The 20,987-nt window shown below is 26.8% G+C and overlaps 1 protein-coding gene across 1 annotated transcript in view; it reads left to right on the top strand.

Annotated features, from left to right (window-relative positions):
- LOC103579458 (synaptogenesis protein syg-2) overlaps window positions 1–20,781 on the top strand; it is a 139,255-nt gene extending 118,474 nt beyond the window's left edge. The window contains exons 9-12 of the mRNA XM_053741620.1: window positions 444–746; window positions 3,995–4,453; window positions 13,421–13,630; window positions 18,403–20,781. Of these exons, the coding sequence (XP_053597595.1) occupies window positions 444–746; window positions 3,995–4,453; window positions 13,421–13,630; window positions 18,403–18,446 (1,016 nt within the window). The 3' untranslated portion in view covers window positions 18,447–20,781. The remainder of the gene's footprint in view (window positions 1–443; window positions 747–3,994; window positions 4,454–13,420; window positions 13,631–18,402) is intronic.
- Window positions 20,782–20,987: the final 206 nt, after the last annotated feature.

Genomic DNA, 20,987 nt, shown 5'->3' with positions numbered 1-20,987 from the left:
TATTATGTAATTATTACTAACTAGTAAATTTTACTAAACGTTTAGTAATAATTACAATACAGAATGTATTTTTTCATACCTGCTAGTAAATTTTACTATAAGATTGTAATTTTTACTGTATTTTTTTCTCCGTGTACCGATTAGTAAAAAAGTTAAAAATATTCAAAGGAATCTGTCTCACAATTCCAAAAAAGAAAAAGCGAGTAAGTGATATCAAGTAGCAGAGGAAGCAGTAGCGAGCAAAAAATCTTATCTTTTAATTCTGTGACATTTTTTCTGCTTTAATCGATCCCGTTCTTTATTATGATTACAATAAAATTTTATTTTCCTTTTAAGAAGAATCGCTGGTTACTATTAATAAGAACTATTATTACATTAGAAATAAGTATTATTGTCAAAAAATGAATATCATTATCTTATTATTTTTTTTCTTTCATAATCAGATGCTCCGAGATGTAAAGTTGGTTTTGAATATAATAATGTTGTTGCACTACTTGACGAAACTGTTAAGCTACGTTGTGAAGTTGAAGCAACTCCAATTGATGGAGTAAGATTTTCCTGGACTTTTAATGGAACAAAGGGAGATGTATTGCCCATTCAAAATTCTCGTCCGAGAAATCATGAACGTACAAGTACTTTGGAGTATACACCCTTAATTGATAGTGATTATGGTACTCTCGGTTGCTGGGCTAGTAACAGCGTGGGAAGACAAAGAACACCGTGTATTTTCAACATCGTACCTGCCAGTAAGTTTTAACAACTACCTCTTAATAACTCGAAATAATAAGCCGATTTATTATTTATTCAACAAGTACTTTCTGTATTCATATCTTATTAACATTTAAAATAATTACATATTCACTTTATAGAATAACTTTTTTTTTCTCTGCTGAATTTTTTTTTTTTAATTAATTACCTGCATTAAAAGTTTAATACACTTTAAAGAAAGTTGGAACAGCGTATGATACTATTACTCGGTATTACACTACTAATACTTGAAATTACGTAGCATAACACTGAGACTTTGTAACTTTATAACAATATAGTAAATTTAATTTAATAAAATAAAAAAAGGTTTAATGTTAAAATTTATTTTCCATTATGCACGGGGTTTGGAAATTTTTATTTTTATTGTTCACGATTATAAAAAAAGTGTTGGAATATCTAAAAGTGCGCAACTTGATCGCTCATTTAATTTTGCGCGCCTCGAATGCGAAGCGGAGAGGTTATGCTTTATAACAGACTTGTCGAGCTCAAGCGATTTTTTCGCATTAAACTGTATATATTATTTTCATATTACACTTATATGTTATAAAAAGCACATTAATCTAAAGAGGAAACACTAATTAATAAGACTGATACTTTCATTAAGTTGTCCGATACGTATTATAATAAAAAAAAGTTCAAAAAAAAATATGTATCGTGGACGTCAGTTAGTCTGTAGTTCAAAAAAAGTCTGAGGCATGAATATCTTGTAAATGGTTTGACAAAAAAAAAAGTTTTTTAAAAAGTAAAAAATAAAAAAAAAATCGTCATCTTCGTGATTTAATGTCTTTTTCTATATATATTTGGGTGGCCCAAAAAAAACCGACTATTTTTTTTTCGAGTTTCTTATGAAAATTTGTTGGCTTACGATGTTTTAAGAAGCCTCTCCAAAAATCAGCTCGATAAAAAATTTTCCAGAGGTCGCTCACGAATTTTGAAAATATAAAAAATTATTGAAATTCGGATTTTTTACTTCTGAATTTTTTCTTTCTGGCAGCAATAGTTTATATTTATAAAATCATGTCTATGCTGAAAATTTCAGCCCAAAATTTAAATATTTAAACGGTGCTCAATAATTTTGAATATTAACTGATAATATGTGACTAATACTTTGAATTAGTTTTTGTATTTTTTTATAACTCAATTATTGTCATTTCACTAAAATATAACTTTTGCATAACCAAAAATATACAAGACAGTTTTAAACAATAAAATTTGGTAAGTTTTGAATAAGCGAAGAATCTAAAAATTGAATTAAAAAATAAAAAAGTATGTAAATAACTTATTATTTCTATTTCTTGGGTTATATTTTCATTTATTGTGATGCAAATTGGTTGTAAAAAAATTGAGAAGCTTTATTATCAATATTCAAGGATCGCTCGAAAACGTTCAAAAGACAGCACTCGGAAACATTCAAAATTCTTGAGCGAGGTTTAAATATTTAAATTTTGGGCTTAGATTTTCAGCGTAGTCATGATTTCACAAATATAAACTATTGCTGCCACGAGAAAGAAAAAAATTTGAAAAAAAAAATTCAAATTTCAATCATTTTTGATATTTTCAAAATTCGTGAGCGACCTCTTGAAAATTTTTTATCGAGCTAATTTTCAGAGAGGCTTCTTAAAACATCGAAAACCACAAATTTTCATAAGAGACTCGAAAAAAAAAATAGTCGGTTTTTTTTGGGCCACCCTAATATATACGTTAAATATTATGCATCATATATTCATTCCAAGAACACGGTTCTAATTTACGATTAATTTTTGCTCACGTAAATTACTCAGCTTCACCAACATCAAAGTAATAAATTTAATAATATTTATACACACTTTATCACATGATATTCACTCAGCATACTGGCATTATTCTTTGAGTAATGTATACCCCTGATGTGCCACTGACTTTAATCTCTTCTATTATCTGTGCGCTATTAAAAACGCGTAAAAACCATCGTATTTTTTTAAAAATTATTTATTCAATTAACATATTAATAGTTACTTTGTTATATATTTTTTTACCCACCCGCATGAAGAAATCTTATATCCTAAAATTATACTGAATAATATAACACATTTTATATTCCAATATAATTATTTATATAAGAAGTCATATATATTAGAATAACTATTTTTTTGCCGTTTTAATTATATGATTATATATTTTCAAAATATACAAACATGATATATAATATTATATGTTGGCATATATTCAAGTTATATGAACTCCATATATTGAAAATTAAATTATAAACACATAAGTAATTTTATAATGTTAATATATCAGTTAATATATATTATCGACTTATAAAATTTAAAGTCTAAAAGGTTTATTCCAAGCCTATATCAAGTTGTAAACCTAAAAAAGCTTAATTCAGTTTTTTTAAGTCAGAGTTGTAAATTGACATCCCCTGATTGAAACGCACACTTACATGTAAACATCTATATGGTCAGATCTACTTAATATGTACTGAGATATCCGTTCTTTCTTTATTAATCTGTACCTTTATTTTATTTCCTGAGTTAAACTGATAAATTGAATGTTCATTTTGCCGATTGAAAAAATATTTATATTATATATTTTTAAGTATATTATCCAATATATAATGCGATATGTTGGAAAAATATAATGAAAATTATTTTTTTTTATAGCAGTTACTATACTTTAAAATATATGTCTCGATTATATTTCATTATATTGGAATTTATAACCGGGAAATTATATTTTGAAAATATACAATGCTCTATAGTAAAATATATATATTCTTTTATAGTTTATGTTATAAGAAAAAATATATTTTCAAGTTATATGAACATTATATTCATACATAAATTTTTGCCGTTTAATATAATTATATATTTTCGTATATAAAATAAAAATATAAATTTTTTTATGTTGCACAATACACTAGACAATTAAATTGTTTAACTTGCTTCTATTCTGTGGTTACTTAAGCTTAAAGATGCTTTCGTAAATTATTTAGTCATGTTTACAAGCCCAAGACGACCAAGTTTCCGACATCAAAGTTCTCAGAGTTTCACAAGAGATAACTTTAACATTTTCGGTTAACCAATATAATAAAGATATTAAAATTAATGAATTATACGATAATTAAAATTTAATAAGCAATACTCTTAAAATTTTTAATAAAAAAAAAAATATTATTAATTACATAATAATAATTATTTACAAAGACACGTAAAAAAAATAAAAAATTAATTTTAACTTACAGAAGTACCACAATCTCCAATAGACTGTACTCTTCACAACGAGAGTAGTGCACTTGAAGTCAATTGCATTCCCGGCTCGGACGGTGGTTTACCTCAGCACTTCCTGCTGGAAGTACGTGGGTCCATGGTAGAGACGCAATTGCTCCAAACTTCACAGACTCTTCAAACGCCCCAAAGTGACCAAGGAAAGATAGGTGAGGCTCCGCCTATTTATCGGACGGAAAATTTACGGCCAACTTTTCAACTCAACGATTTGGAGCCTGGTTATGATTATACTTTAGCAGTTTATGCTATCAATAAACACGGAAGAAGTCAACCGAAACTTTTTCGCAATGTTCGTATTTACGGGTCTGATGCCGGAAGGAATATGGAAGTTTCCGGCGAATTTGTTATTGACAATGTACAAAATATCATTCCAAGAAGTAATTTAGAAAATTTTTTCATCACTGTTGGCGTTATTGGTAAGTTTTCATTCTTAGTATTGATAATTATAGTTGCGATTTAAATTAATTTATGTAACTCGTGTCTGAAGAACATGGAATCATTTCTGTAGCTAATTTTATTTCCTACGAATTTTCTCTGACAAAATTATTTTGAGTTCCGTATTGTTTTCTAGTCACTTTCATTTTAATGTCGACTTTTTGAAAAGAGAGTGTTTTGAATGATTTCAAGAGCTTGACATTAAGGAGGTTCGACCGAATCTATTGTAAAAAGGATTTTCCAACTTTAAAATTTGAAAGTTAGTATATATGTAACGAAGTATTTTATATATGTATTCTCAAAATTTGAATATGATTCACCGTCTAGTTTTTTAGAAAAAAATATTTAAAAATGACGTTTTTAAAGTTCTTATACACAGGCTCTTATGGTGGACAAGCTCCCGTCATGATTGTTCGATTATTTTCATTATTAACCTCCCAAGTTTAAGAAATAAAAGACCATATGCCATAAACTTTAATATTTTTAGAATATGATAAGATTTTAACAATATGGTGTTACCGTTGTAATTATTTAAATAATTCAAATTGAGCTTTATTATTTAATCTCGTTTATCGACAGAGATACAAATTATTGAGGGTTTGGCAACGTCGCGGGAGCAGCTGAGAGAAAAAACAAAGACAGAAATACATTAATAATAGAAACGAGATTAGAAATAAATTTTTCCCGCTTTAATTTGAATATCGATGTGTAAGAAGTTAGAGGGCGCTGTTGCCAAATCTTTTTATTAAATCATATGAGTCAAAAATAACCAAGTCATTTTATTACTTTCTTAAATTAAATATGTAATAAATGTTAATTTATGAATTCGTTATGTTATTTTAAATTAAAATAATGAATTTTCATAACTATTAGAAAAATTTAGCAAACAAAAATATTCAAACACTATTTTGACTCACTAGTTGCGGTAGAACCTCCTTAAAATGATAATGACTAGAAAACAATACGGAATTTGAAAAAATTTTATTAGAGATAATTTGTAGAGAATAAAATTGTCTACAAAAAAAATTCTATAACATATTGTGATAAGTCTGCACATTTAGAAATTTTGTGTTAAATTCAACACAAATCGTGTGTTGCAAACGGTCTACATAAATTTTTGTGTTAATTCAAAGCATTGCGTTTGTGTTGATCTTTAACACAAATTTTATGTTAAATAAAATTGGACACAAAATCTGTTCTTTTGACAGAAAATTTCTGTACATTTAACAGAACATTTGTGTAAATTTAACACATTTTTCGTGTTAAAATCAACTAATAAACATAAGCACATAACCTAACCAACTCAAGTATACTGATCTACCCTTAGTAGAACTTATGTCAATTTAGCGAACAATTGAACCGGTTCAAAAAGATATGAAAGCTATCTAAATTTAATTGTAAAATGTACATATTTAATTGTAAATAAATTATAATCCAAATTTTCCTGCAGACAATGCTGCTACAATGCTTTGCTTGGTTACAGTAATGAAGAATTGCGCGGGAACGTTTAGTCAAACAACACAAATTTCGTGTCAATTTTCGAATAACACAAGAAATGTGTAGTATCTCGCGCCAAGTACACGTTCAAACACATCGCGTTACTAAAACCATAAGGGCGTATCTCAAAATATACGCCCTTTTGGTTCTGCAGAACCAAAAGGGCGTATAAAAATTTTTTTTTTTGCTCCAATCAATGTAAAAATATTAAAGACATTAAAATCTATGGAAAAAACGAAAAAAAAAGTTTTTTGTTTTATGCCCTTTTGGTTTTAAGCAAAAATTTTTTTAAAGTCATAAGGGCGTATCCTATTTTTTCGGTTTATTATTAATTATAGGTCAGAGTAAGAAAAAAAATTGCAAGGGTAATAAGAATTATCACTCCACAACTTAATTTATCTGAACAAATATTTATTTGAATAAAAAACCAAATTTCTTTATTTAATTTTGATCGAATCTTAAGTTTGTCACAATTTTTTTAATTCAACAATTAATGTAAAAAATATGTATAATTCGGGAACGAAAAAATTCTAAATTCTATGAGTGCTGTGAAATTTAATTTAATCAAATTAAAAAAATGCACATTTAGATTGTTCAATTTTTCAAAGGTGCATTTTTTCATTTTTCAATCAAAGTTTCATTTTCTGTTTCCTGTTTTTTTTTCTTTCTATTTTCAAAAATCAATTACCGTTGTTCTTGAGAATTGTTATGGCTCTAGAATACCAATATATCAAAGCAAGTTTAATGACCTAAATCATTTTTGTGCATCAGGCACCGTCCCACAAAAATATTATCAATATTATTAAAGATTAATTTTCAGCGATGGTAATAGTTTATAAATTTTTTTATTATTGTCAAGTTATGTTCTAAAAAAAATTAAAAAAATTTTTTTCATACTCTTAGCTACAGATGATTCTGACGATGGAGATGGTATAGGACTAATACCCTGATGAATTTATTTTTTCTCTATTTTTTATTTGTTTTTTCACTTAAATAAATATTTGTTCATATAAATTAAATTGTGGAGTGATAATTTTTATTACGCTGGCAATTTTTTTTCTCACTCTTACCTATAATTGACAATAAATCGAAAAAACAGGATACGCCCTTATGATTTTAAAAAAATTTTTTCTTAAAACCAAAAAGGCGTAAAACAAAAAAAAAATTTCTTTCGTTTTTTCAATAGATTCTAATGTTGTCAACATTTTTACATTGATTGAAGCAAAAAAGTTTTTTTATACGCCCTTTTGGTTCTGCAGAACCAAAAGGGCGTATATTTTGAGATACGCCCTTATGGTTTTAGTAACGCGACATGTATATGTGTGAAGTGTTATGGCGCGAGCCTACCGTGTCTACCGTAGACCGAACGGTATTAAGCTCCAATTTCTAACTATCATGATAGTTTCACTGGAAAAGTAAAAAGATCTCGAAATTTGATATAAATTTGACTTCTAGCTCCAATAAATTTTGAACCAATCGATTTATCAAAAATTGATAAGAGACTGTTTTCGTAGTGCGTTTAATTCTCTATTAAACAAAATGTAAATATTATACTCTCATGTGTTCACAACATTCGGAATACTGCCCTGCTTAAGAAAAACGCAGTGACTTTATTTAAGGGAGAGTGGGGTCAATTGAACCAGTAAGCTTAAAAAATCGAAAAAAATATAAAAATAAGTCGTCCTCATGGAATTATATTTCAATACACTAAACCTCAGTCTGACCAAAATTTTGAACCAATATGATAATTTACTTTTAAAAAATTCAAGTTTTTGTGTTTTTAGGCATCTGAACTTTGTTTTTCAGTTCTTGACAAATTGTTTAATAATTTTTTAATTTTCAGATGTAATCTTAAAAATTTTTTTGTAATAGCTTCTTACATATATAAGTCATAAATTTCAAACTTTACTTCTAGTAAAATAGTTCTTGAATATTTTTTTTTTAAACTAATTATTTCAATAAAATCATATGGGGTCAATTGAACCAGTACTCTCGGGGACAGTTGAACCACACGAATCACACTGCGAGCATCAGACATGCGCGCGCATCTTGACAGAATGTGAAAACAAGCTAAACTAACCAAGAAAAAAATAATTATATTGACAGAAGTTTTAAAAGTAATTTTTTTAACATATAATGTTATATAAAATAATAAATATTATTAGAAGTGTTGTAATTTTAGTTTTGAGCTGTAATGAATAGTAAATTATTCATTAAAGTCATTCGTTTGTGGTTCTAATACTCTTGGTTCAATTGCCCCCGACTAGTGGTTCAATTGCCCCCGCAAAGTGAACGATTGAACCATTTGATGCAGTTGTACAATTTCGTATTTATTGAAAATTTTTATCATTTTTCAAGTTATGTGCTTATGAGAAATGATAGTCTATATAATAAATTATAATTTCATAAAAAAAAATTTATCATTTTGCTTTTATTCATATAAAAAAAAAATGTCAAAGTATTTTTGGTTCAATTAACCTCACTCTTCCCTACTGCTTTTCTATTTAACTAATGTTAAATTAACATTAATAAGATAGAAAGGCAGTAATTGAACTTATTGCCCTTTTCCTAAATATGGCAGAGTATATTACTCGATGTCGAAAGATGTATAAGATACTATTTAATTAGTATTAAGAATAACATTATTTCTTGGTAATTGAGTATTTTTTATAAATTAAATGAGAACTGAGATGTAAATAGATTCGATGAAATAACAGTGATCTCAAATTAAAATAACTTCCCATGCAAATAAGAATCGTCCATCTGCAAGTAATTTTCGACAAAAAAAAAAAAAAACAGATTGAGAAAATATAAAAAATAAAAAAATTTAAGTTGAAATAAAAAAATGTAAAATAACAGTCTTGCAGTTCACTTTATTCAATAGTTTGCTGAAAAAGTGAACGTACGGTTAGTCTAAGCGAATTGATTCGCTTCAAGTGGTTGACAAGGTCAATCTGTCGAGTTTTTTCCAACTTTGCTGGCTTATAAATTGCGCTTCAGATGTTCTTATTCCAATTGGTTTTTTTTTAAATCTGAAAATTACTTTACTCATGATTTTTTTAGCTTAAATTAAATTTAACATAGTATTCAATTTTTATTTAACGGGGAGACGAAATAAAGATATTAGGGAAATACATTTTTTTTTAACTTCTGTTAGATCTTTTATTTGTACACGGAGAAAAAAATATAGTAAACTTTACTAAAAAATATGAGAATAATTACTAAATTTGGATAGTCATCTTTAAACGCTTATGATTTATATGAAAAATTCATAAACAGATAAACATATTTTACTAGTCGTTTAGTAATTTCTCATATACTGGTTATGGAAAATCCCCTATATTGCATATTAATGTTTAGATGTATTTAGTAAATTTTACTATCCCTGTTTAGTAAATTTTACTATATTACAATGAAAAAAAATAAAATTGAATTTTTATTAGCTTTTACTTTTTATTATTATTGCTATCATTTTGATTATCATTGTTATTCATGTCATCTGTATGGGTGTTGTTGTCGATTTTTGTTTTTTAAAAAATCACTTGTTTCAACCGAGATTCGAACCCTGATCTCCCGCGTGCGAGTCCTTTCCTATGTCTGACGGCCCGGTGTCTCCTTTAGACAAAAGTTTCAGAACTTGTAATACATATTTGTATATGCTATCCCCACCAACTTTTAATTTTATCTATACATAGTAGAATTTACTATACAGATAGTAAAAAAATATAATCGTGTTAGCAAAAAATACATTGCGTATAGTAATTATTAATATTTTGTATAGTAACAAATCCTATATTTTATTAGAAAATTGACTTTCTTAAATTAGTATTTATTAATAGTACTTATAGTAAAATTTACTATGCAAATAGTAAAAAATATAATCGTGTTAGCAAAAAATAAATTGCGTATAGTATTTTTTAATATTTTGTATAGTAACAAATCCTATATTTTATTAGAAAATTGACTTTCTCAAATTAGCATTTATTAATAGTACTTATAGTAAAATTTACTATGCAAATAGTAAAAAATATAATCGTGTTAGCAAAAAATAAATTGCGTATAGTATTTTTTAATATTTTGTATAGTGACAAATCCTATATTTTATTAGAAAATTGACTTTTTTAAATCAGAATTTATTAATAGTACTTATAGTAAAATTTACTATGCAAATAGTAAAAAATATAATCGTGTTAGCAAAAAATAAATTGCGTATAGTATTTTTTAATATTTTGTATAGTAACAAATCCTATATTTTATTAGAAAATTGACTTTCTTAAATTAGAATTTATTAATAGTACTTATAGTAAAATTTACTATGCAAATAGTAAAAAATGTAATCGTGTTAGCAAAAAATAAATTGCGTATAGTATTTTTTAATATTTTGTATAGTAACAAATCCTATATTTTATTAGAAAATTGGCTTTCTTAAATTAGCATTTATTAATAGTACTTATAGTAAAATTTACTATGCAAATAGTAAAAAATATAATCGTGTTAGCAAAAAATAAATTGCGTATAGTATTTTTTAATATTTTGTATAGTAACAAATCCTATATTTTATTAGAAAATTGACTTTTTTAAATTAGAATTTATTAATAGTACTTATAGTAAAATTTACTATGCAAATAGTAAAAAATATAATCGTGTTAGCAAAAAATAAATTGCGTATAGTATTTTTTAATATTTTGTATAGTAACAAATCCTATATTTTATTAGAAAATTGACTTTTTTAAATTAGAATTTATTAATAGTACTTATAGTAAAATTTACTATGCAAATAGTAAAAAATATAATCGTGTTAGCAAAAAATAAATTGCGTATAGTATTTTTTAATATTTTGTATAGTAACAAATCCTATATTTTATTAGAAAATTGACTTTCTTAAATTAGCATTTATTAATAGTACTTATAGTAAAATTTACTATGCAAATAGTAAAAAATATAATCGTGTTAGCAAAAAATAAATTGCGTATAGTATTTTTTAATATTTTGTATAGTAACAAATCCTATATTTTATTAGAAAATTGACTTTCTTAAATTAGCATTTATTAATAGTACTCATAGTAAAATTTACTATGCAAATAGTAAAAAATATAATCGTGTTAGCAAAAAATAAATTGCGTATAGTATTTTTTAATATTTTGTATAGTAACAAATCCTATATTGTATTAGAAAATTGACTTTCTTAAATTAGTATTCATTAATAGTACTTATAGTAAAATTTACTATGCAAATAGTAAAAAATACAATCGTCTTAGCAAAAAATACATTACGCATAGTATTTTTGAATATCTTATGTAATTATTACTAACTAGTAAATTTTACTAAACGTATAGTAATAATTACAATACAGAATGTATTTTTTCATATCTGTTACTAAATTTTCCTATAGTATTGTAATTGTTATTATACTTTTTCCTCCGTACAGAAGAGAAATTAGAATATTTTCAAAAAACCATTTTTGGCGGCTTGTTTTGCCCCTTAGGCTCACCCTTACCTTCTCTTCCCCTTCGTCTATATTTCGTTTATTCAAATAGAAATTCAATAGAACTTTTTTACTTATTAACGCAAGTAAAATTTATTTTCAGTATACAATATTAACTAAAATCTTCCATTAAAACCAGAAAGAATGATTAAGTTTTTATAAGAGTATATAATAATTTGTTGAGTACTTGATAAAATTAATTTGATTTAAAGTAAACTAAAAAGTAATTATAATTTATTTTTATTTATAATAAATTACACGAATCCAGTGGAAAAGTTTTGTATACACTTGTTTACTAAGAAGAAAGTGTTTTTATTTTCGTTATTACGTTATTTGTCATACTTTTATAAATTACATTTCATAAATAATTTATTCTGTTTGATACTCATTGTCTATGGCATAAAAATAGTTGAAGATGGTGTAACTTTGCAATTCAACTAAATTTATACTTCATTGTATTTGACAAAAAAACGAAGCAAACTTATAGAATACGGAATAAAGTTCTTAAATCGTAAGTCTTTATTAAGTAGCTAGTTAGCTAAGTACAGAAATAGAGGATTGTATGTATACATTGTAATGTAATTTTCCTTGAAATTCAAAGCAATTTAGTTGAAATTATTAACAAGGTTAAATCGGTCAGAAATACAAAATAATAAAAGTTTGGAAAATCCAAAAATGCACATCTTGAACGTTCATGTTACAATGAAATATATAAATTATTAATTGTCATTTTTAATTACAAAATTTTTTAATTAACATCTAGAAAGAAATTGGTCTTTTTTTTTTTAATTTAATTAATTCTATGACAGTTGGCAATAAAAAAAAAATTATCTGATGGTAAAGTAGAACTTTATGATATCAGCAAAGTTCGATGATAAAAAAAAACATTCCCGATAAAATAAAAAAATGGCTGCAGTGTGTGTTTGTTTACATGGTGCCGGTTTTAACAGAAATTATTTATTATAAAAAAAACGAGAAGGACTACAGTAGTGATTTTCGAAAAAGACCTTCCTTGCATAATTCTGAAGACAGTGAAAAAAAAATAAAGTCATTTTGTCAAACCGTTTACTAGATATCTGTGCCACAGACTTTTTTTGGAGTACAGACTAACTGACGTTCACGATACATATTTTTTATTGAACTTTTTCTTATTATAATACGTATCGGACAACTCAATAAAAGTATCAGTCTTATTAATTAGTGTTTCCTCTGTAGATTACTGTGCTTTTTACAACGTGTAAGTGTGATATGAAAATAATACATACAGTTTAATGCGAAAACATCACGTGACCTTGACAAGTCCGTTATAAAACACAACCTCTCCGCTTCGCGTTCGAGGTGTGCAATATAAATATCATTTAAATTAACTTATCGATAGAAAGTATCCTCAGGTAATAAGGCCTGTCGAGTAATAAAGCCTAAGTGAAAGAAATAATATTAAAAATAATCGTCTCCGCTAAATTCTGCTCTAGTAGAAGGATCTTGCATAGAGATGTTACGACAAATTTATAAAGTCCCGATACCACGTTTTCTGCCTTCTATATTTCATCATCCGTCATATGCTGTCGTAGCGCAGAAGAAATTATAAAAAACGATCTAGTCTTCTGACTCTTGAAAGAATTCTATCCAAAATCTTCCTTCGCTAGGCCTTATTACCCGCCGGTATTTTATATTTTCTGCTGTTTGACCGAAAAGTGGCAACTTTCGGGCCGCTGTCCTGAACGAAGTTGCAACTTTTCGGCTCCGTCTCAGTTAACTAATGATCACGCTTTAATTTTCGTAATTATATGAAAAATCAATATTCACATAAAATTAATCATTTTTATTCAATTCCCTTGACAATTATCCTTGAAAATCGGAAAAATTTCTATAATCGTAAACTTATGTAATTAATTAAAACTTTTATTGTTAAACAATAATAATATTGTGAAAATCAAATATTACAATAAAATTTTATATTTCAAAGGTGCTGCTGCTGCGATTTTAATTGGTATTGGTATTATCATCGGTGTAATTATCTGCCGCAAGCGTGTTCACACGCCTAGAGTTGAATACATAGAGGACCTTACAACTCCCACATATGTATCAGCACAGAGAATAGAGCCAAGAGTTAAGTACGGTTCTGATCGTAGAAGGTCTCAGCGGACAAGTTTGTACATGGAGGAAAGTAAGAATGGTAAGTTATCCTCAAATTAATATGTATTATCTAATTTCATTAGTCGATATCTGAATCTATTATTAATTACTATCAATTTCACTTTAATATCTACAGACAAGTTAATTGTTACAAAATATTTTAACCTGTTCTTCGAGTAGATTTATCTTTTTTTTCGCCATTGACTCGAAAATTATTTTTAATGTTGTATAGATCAAATATTATAAAGAATTTAAGCCTTGAACAGAGTGAATTAAATTCTAAAATTTTAAAAGTAACGAGACCAATAACAGTTCACTCTCCACTATATATTTTTTTTTTTTTTTTTTTGTAAATTGTATAAGGTAAAAGCGACAATTATTGACAGGGGTCCAACTACTGACATCCTATCTTATTTTAAGACATATTTAATTACCTAGTATATTAATAATAACCGTATACATTTATAAACAATTTTTATAATTAAAAAATTGAAAAAAATTATTGTTAATAAAAAATACCAAATATTTATTAATAAAAAAAATTAAATTTATTGGCTTCTATCAAAACAGCTTATGAGCGTCAATTTTCTTAACTATCCCGGTTAGAAAAGCAGTCTTTTAAAACGATGATTTTTAATTATTTTTTCCATCTAATCACATCAACTTTTTTTCTTATAAACAAATAAAATATCAAAAATTAACAATATGATATATTAACAGTAAATTTTATGATTTTTAATTTTAAAATAGTGGATGTCAATAATTAGTACGTAATATTGAAGTTGTATCTCATATTGACAGATTAGTAGACAGCACCGTAACGTCTTTTTTTTAAACATAAGTCTGTTGCAAACCCTAACGACAATTCCGGCGAACCCACGCTGTTATATATTTACTATTGAATTGTTATAAATAAAGTGATTAATCGATTTTAATTTTCGTTTGATTAAAAAATATTTCGAATAGTTTGGTGATTAAAATTCGTCCAATTAATTGAATAATAATTAATAAATTAGAAATTATTTAGAGACTTTATTTCTTACATTTAGTTCTACAGATTAATGACGCATGCGCATTATGGGTGTCAATAATTAGAGCAACAGCATGTCAATAGTTAGATCAGTCGAGTTTTTAACCTGTCAATAATTGTTGTATCCTGGTTATTTATTTCATCACTTGAAATTAATTAGTAAATCTAATTTATTATTGTCAAAAAGCATAATTTTGACTATTTAAAAAATTAATTAACACAATGTTAAAATCCCCGAAGATGTGTGCTGTAATCATTGCATTTGCCGGATGAATACCATCTGAGTGTCCTACTATGCACTATATTTTATTCAACAATTGCCTGATTTACTTGAATAATGACAATCTGCGAAGCGAAGTTTGTGGCTGTTTAGCGACTCAGTGCACCCACGAAATCATCGAAAACCATCAAACTCTAAAATGCAGAATTCATATTCAATGAATTTAAAATTCACTCGGATGTTTTTATTACTTCGCGTGCCAAAAAGTAAAAGGGCGTATACCAATGTATGCGCCCTTTTACCTTTGCAAAGGTAAAAGGGCGCATAAATTTTTTTTTCATCGCCAATTGATTAGTAAACATTTTCTACGCTTGAAAATCACATATTGTTTTCCCAAAGGTAAAAGGGCGGATGTCTTTAATTATACGCCCTTTTAGCTTTAGGAATTTGAAAATTTTGTGACCAAAAGGAAAAAAGGCGTATAAATTTTTTTTCTAAAAAATTTATTAAAAAGCTTAGCCGAAGTCTAAAATTGGAAAAAAAAAAAAATGCTGCAAATTGTATGAATGTTATTTTATTTCACAGTTAATTATTAGAGTTTATAATAGTATTTTACAATTCTTATACTCAATTGAAAAAAAAAAAAAAGCAGAAATAACCGGTTCATTTAGGTACGATTCCTATATCCTCTTCCTCCGTGTCTGTCGCACGTACTTTGGATTTTTTTTTTTTTTTTTTTTTTTTTTTTCATATATTCTGATTCATGACGGATCCATAATCCAAAACACTGATTAAAGAAAAAGTCAATAAATTTTTATTTTTTATAGTCGTTATGAAAATTTTTTATTCAATTGAAAATTTGATATTTTCATTTTATTTTTTTTTTCAGTTATTTTATTTTTAATAAATTAAAAAAAAAAGTGTAGGAGGAGTGTTTTTTCATCTAACTTGTCTTGTGAAATTATTTGTCAGTATTTTGTATTAAAACTAGAATTTTTTTTATGCGCCCTTTTACCTTTAGGCACTACTTTTCAAAAGGTAAAAGGGCGTATGTCTTGAGATACACCCTTTCAGCTCAAGGATGCCCAAATTTTTTTTTTGCAGATCTTTGCGTTTCGAAAAATTTCAAAGCTAATGGCAAAATAAAATTTTTTTATACGTCCTTTCATCATAATTCCCTACTAACCTGTAGCAATACGCCCTTTTACCTTTTGGCACGCGATATGTCTAGTATTATTTTGTACAAGTACTATTAGCATCATTATCTTCAATAAACAAAAAAATCCATGAATATTCACAAAATTTCTAACAATAGCAAAAAAAATAAATATTAATTTACCATTTTAATGTTTATTGAACAAAGTCTTCATATAAAATCCACAATTAAAATACCAGTGTCGCTAAAAAAGCTCAACGGCAAACAATCCAATAAAATACAAAACTTTAAAGAAGCATTTACGTCCAAAAGTATTTTAATATTTTTAAAAAATTATGAATAAATTACATGAATAACATAAAACTTAATGTAACCTTGTCAAAGGGGACTCTTTTATAATATTTAAACCCAACTCCACAGGAATAAAAAATAAATTATTTCTATCTCTTTATATTTGGATGTAAAGTACCGAGCTCGTGAAAATCGTGCGAGTAATTTACAAAGTTTTACCGAGACTGCGTTTTGGCTCTTCTCAACAGCAAGTAAAGTACCATCCGGTGAAAACAGTTGAATAATACCAGAGAATAATATATACACATACATATACATATACATATATATAGATGTGTATATTTGTAAAGATGTATTTTCTATGGTTACTTTACCTAGTAGTGAAACTATTCTGATGTAATTTCTGGTTTGAAACTATTTAAAACTTGTAAGTTAAGGTAGTGAGGTAAGTGGCGCGTAAGAGTGTCAGTCGCGATAGTTCGCCATACTATTGTTACTCTATACTACTTTGGCCAACGGTTATAGCTAAATGGCTCTAGTTAGTTGGGTTTGGGAATGGGTTTTAGGTATGAGTTGCCAGTACACGCCAAGACGAGAACATGGAAAAGGTGATTAAGTTCTTAGGAGAAAGGAAACGCGAAATAGTGCACGATGTCTGCAAGGGGCGAGTATATATAGCAAGTAGGGTGTCGTGAGGTACGAGGATCTATAGAGGGTAGTCGGGTGTAGAGACAGGGAGAAGAACGATCTCAGCATCTAACCAAAGGGAACTACGACGAGCCGGAAGCTACACTTCTATCTCGACGTCTCGGTTGCAAGGTGCACGATTTATAACTCTGCTGACTTATTTTATCCTTATTTTTCTTGTTTATTTTCTCCGAGCTTTCTTTTTATTTCATTTTCATTCCTTGGATTTTTTATACCTCTTTTTTCTTTTTCGGTTGTCTCCTGTTATTTTTTATCGCCATAAACTGCATACTGGCACTTGGCTTGTCATCAGCTAATGTTCAGCTGTCACAAAAAAAAAATATATATATTTATCAAACACATCACAACCTTGCATTTATCATGTCATATATATCGCGTGCCAAAAGGTAAAAGGGCGTATTGCTACAGGTTAGTAGGGAATTATGATGAAAGGACGTATAAAAAAATTTTATTTTGCCATTAGCTTTGAAATTTTTCGAAACGCAAAGATCTGCAAAAAAAAAATTTGGGCATCCTTGAGCTGAAAGGGTGTATCTCAAGACATACGCCCTTTTACCTTTTGAAAAGTAGTGCCTAAAGGTAAAAGGGCGCATAAAAAAAATTCTAGTTTTAATACAAAATACTGACAAATAATTTCACAAGACAAGTTAGATGAAAAAACACTCCTCCTATACTTTTTTTTTTAATTTATTAAAAATAAAATAACTGAAAAAAAAAAAAAAATAAAATGAAAATATCAAATTTTCAATTGAATAAAAAATTTTCATAACGACTATAAAAAATAAAAATTTATTGACTTTTTCTTTAATCAGTGTTTTGGATTATGGATCCGTCATGAATCAGAATATATGAAAAAAAAAAAAAAAAAAAAAAAAAAAAATCCAAAGTACGTGCGACAGACACGGAGGAAGAGGATATAGGAATCGTACCTAAATGAACCGGTTATTTCTGCTTTTTTTTTTTTTTTCAATTTAGTATAAGAATTTTAAAATACTATTATAAACTCTAATAATTAACTGTGAAATAAAATAACATTCATACAATTTGCAGCATTTTTTTTTTTTTTTTTTTTTTTTCATTTTTAGACTTCGGCTAAGCTTTTTAATAAATTTTTTAGAAAACAAATTTATACACCTTTTTACCTTTTGGTCACAAAATTTTCAAATTCCTAAAGCTAAAAGGGCGCATAATTAAAGACATACGCCCTTTTACCTTTGGGAAAACAATATGTGATTTTCAAGCGTAGAAAATGTTTACTAATCAATTGGCGATGAAAAAAAAATTTATGCGCCCTTTTATCTTTGCAAAAGTAAAAGGGCGCATACATTGGTATACGCCCTTTTACTTTTTGGCACGCGATATATTTATTTATTTTTTTTTTCATATATATTTTTATTACTGTTTCAGATCCCGATCTTCTGCCGCAGGTTGAAATTGATCTCCACAGATAATTACATTATTTATTTATGAAATGTTTTTTTTTTGTATAAATATTTGAAATGTAAATTATTTTTTGAAATGTACAATTAGTATTTTATGTGTAATTTATAAATTTTATAGTGAAATTATTCTTAAGGACGTTCTCACCGAAATTACTTTTCTTACAATCTTCCTGAAATTTTGAATACACATACTTTTAAATATCCTTTACGCGAAGAAATTTCTCGAAATAGCCCTTGCGGTACTAAATTTGTAATTTGGGACTATTTAAATTTGCATATTTAACATGTGAACCCTATCCCGATCAGTGTTGTAGCACACGTTTTCTTGAATAAAAATAGAAATTTTCTTACGATTGTTTTAAAAAACTGAAAATCATTAATTGAAGATACAACGAATATGTTTATGTAAAAATATGAAAAACAAGCGGTATTTATTTTGTTGTAAAAAATGCTAAAAGTTAGCTACTCTTAACAGTTTTCGAATTTTCTGTCGTTGCTTGAATCGTAAGAGATAGCGACTTGGCAACGTTACACTGGGCGGGAAGTTTGAAACCTGGAATTTCACGTTGAGCTGTTTCAAGAATTTCTCCTTGATTTTTTTGCTTTTAGTCTCAGACATACTTGTTAAGGCTTTCCTTATTTTAGCACCAATTTTTTTTTGAATAAATATTTATTTACAATCACCAATATAAAAGTAACCTCTAAAAATTTTTCAAAATATTTAAATTCTGCGACCCGCGTCTCCGTGTAAGAATAAACAGAGAAAAGAAAACCACGTTGCCAGATCGGAGAATCGACGCAATATGAATATTTTTGGACTTCTGCGCATGTGAGGGCAAGCGAAAAAGTGCACTGTACCTCAACTTGTTTTCATTATATTAATAGTACTTAAAATAGGGAGAATCGTCTTTAAAATTGAGCACGCCTGCTCGGTGGGAACATCCTTAAGTAAATTTTATCATTAGAATTTAATATCAGTAGGATGTAACTGAAAAAAAAGTATGTAATTATTTATCTTTGTTCAAAATATCAAATGAACAATAATGTACAGTGTATATAGTATGTGGAACTGATATCTATTAGAATCTCAATTAAATTGTATTATTAATTAAGTTTATTATTTATTTTTTGTATGGATAACTCGATTCACTTTTATATATATTTTTTATTTTAAAGAATATTAATGAATACAGTAATAAACACTATTGGCTTATGAAATTCATTATCGGGTAATTGGGATCATATGCTAATTATTTTTTAAATGCGGAAATTTAGTGAAACGTTATTACAAACTTAATGAATCTCAGTTTCATGGTAATCAAAATTTCCAGTGAACATTTTCTCGAATGGGAGGAAAAAAGTACACGGAAAAAAAAGTATAGTAAAAATTATAATACTATAGTAAAATTTACTAACAGATATAAAAAAATACATTCCGTATTGTAAATATTACTATACGTTTAGTAAAATTTACTAGTTAGTAATAATTACATAATGAGATATTCAAAATTACTATGCGTACTGTATTTTTTGCTAACACGATTATATTTTTTACTATTTGTACAGTAAATTTTACTATAAGTACTATCAATAAATACTAATTTAAGAAAGTAAATTTTCTAATACAATATAGGATTCGTTACTATACAAAATATTAAAAATTACTATACGCAATGGATTTTTTGCTAACACGATTATATTTTTTTAATATCTGCATAGTAAATTCTACTTTGTATAGATAAAATTAAAAGTTGGTGGGGATAGAATATACAAATATGTATTACAAGTTCTGAAAATTTTGTCCAAAGGAGACATCGGACCGTCAGACACAGGAAAGGACTCGCACGCGGGAGATCAGGGTTCGAATCTCGGTTAAAACAAGTGATTTTTTAAAAAACAAAATCGACACCAACACCAATACTGATGACATGAATAACAATGATTATCAAAATGATAGTAATAATAATAAAAAGTAAAAGCTGATAAAAATTCAATTTTATTTTTTTCCATTCTAATATAGTAAAATTTACTAAACGGCACAGTAAAAATTACTAAACCGGATAGTAAAATTTACTAAATATAACTAAAAATTAATATGCAATATAGGAGATTTTCCATAACCAGTATATGAGAAATCACTAAACGACTTGTAAAATATGCTCATCTGTTTATTAATTTTTCATATAAATCATAAGCGTTTCAAAATTATTATCCAAATTTAGTAATTATTCTCATATTTTTTATTAAAATTTACTATATTTTTTTCTTCATGCAGTGATTTATCTGTAGTATTATAAAAATTATTAAAATTAAAAATATAAATATTTCACAATAGCATATGATCCTAAATAACAGTAGATCATTATTTAATAAAATTATTACTTTTAAGTTTTATTTTTATATAAAAATTAGATTATAATATATAATTAATCGACTAAGCAAAAAATGTGCAATTATTTTTTCACAATTAGATAATCATTATTAAAAATATTACAATTAGCAGCAAACCATTAAATTAATTATAAAAAATAAATAAATAAGCAATTACTT

Source organism: Microplitis demolitor, chromosome 8, assembly GCF_026212275.2.
Source record: "Microplitis demolitor isolate Queensland-Clemson2020A chromosome 8, iyMicDemo2.1a, whole genome shotgun sequence".
Classification (NCBI taxonomy): domain Eukaryota; kingdom Metazoa; phylum Arthropoda; class Insecta; order Hymenoptera; family Braconidae; genus Microplitis; species Microplitis demolitor.
The sequence above is the reverse complement of the archived record's forward strand: the minus strand, read 5'-3'. Positions and strand labels throughout refer to the sequence as shown.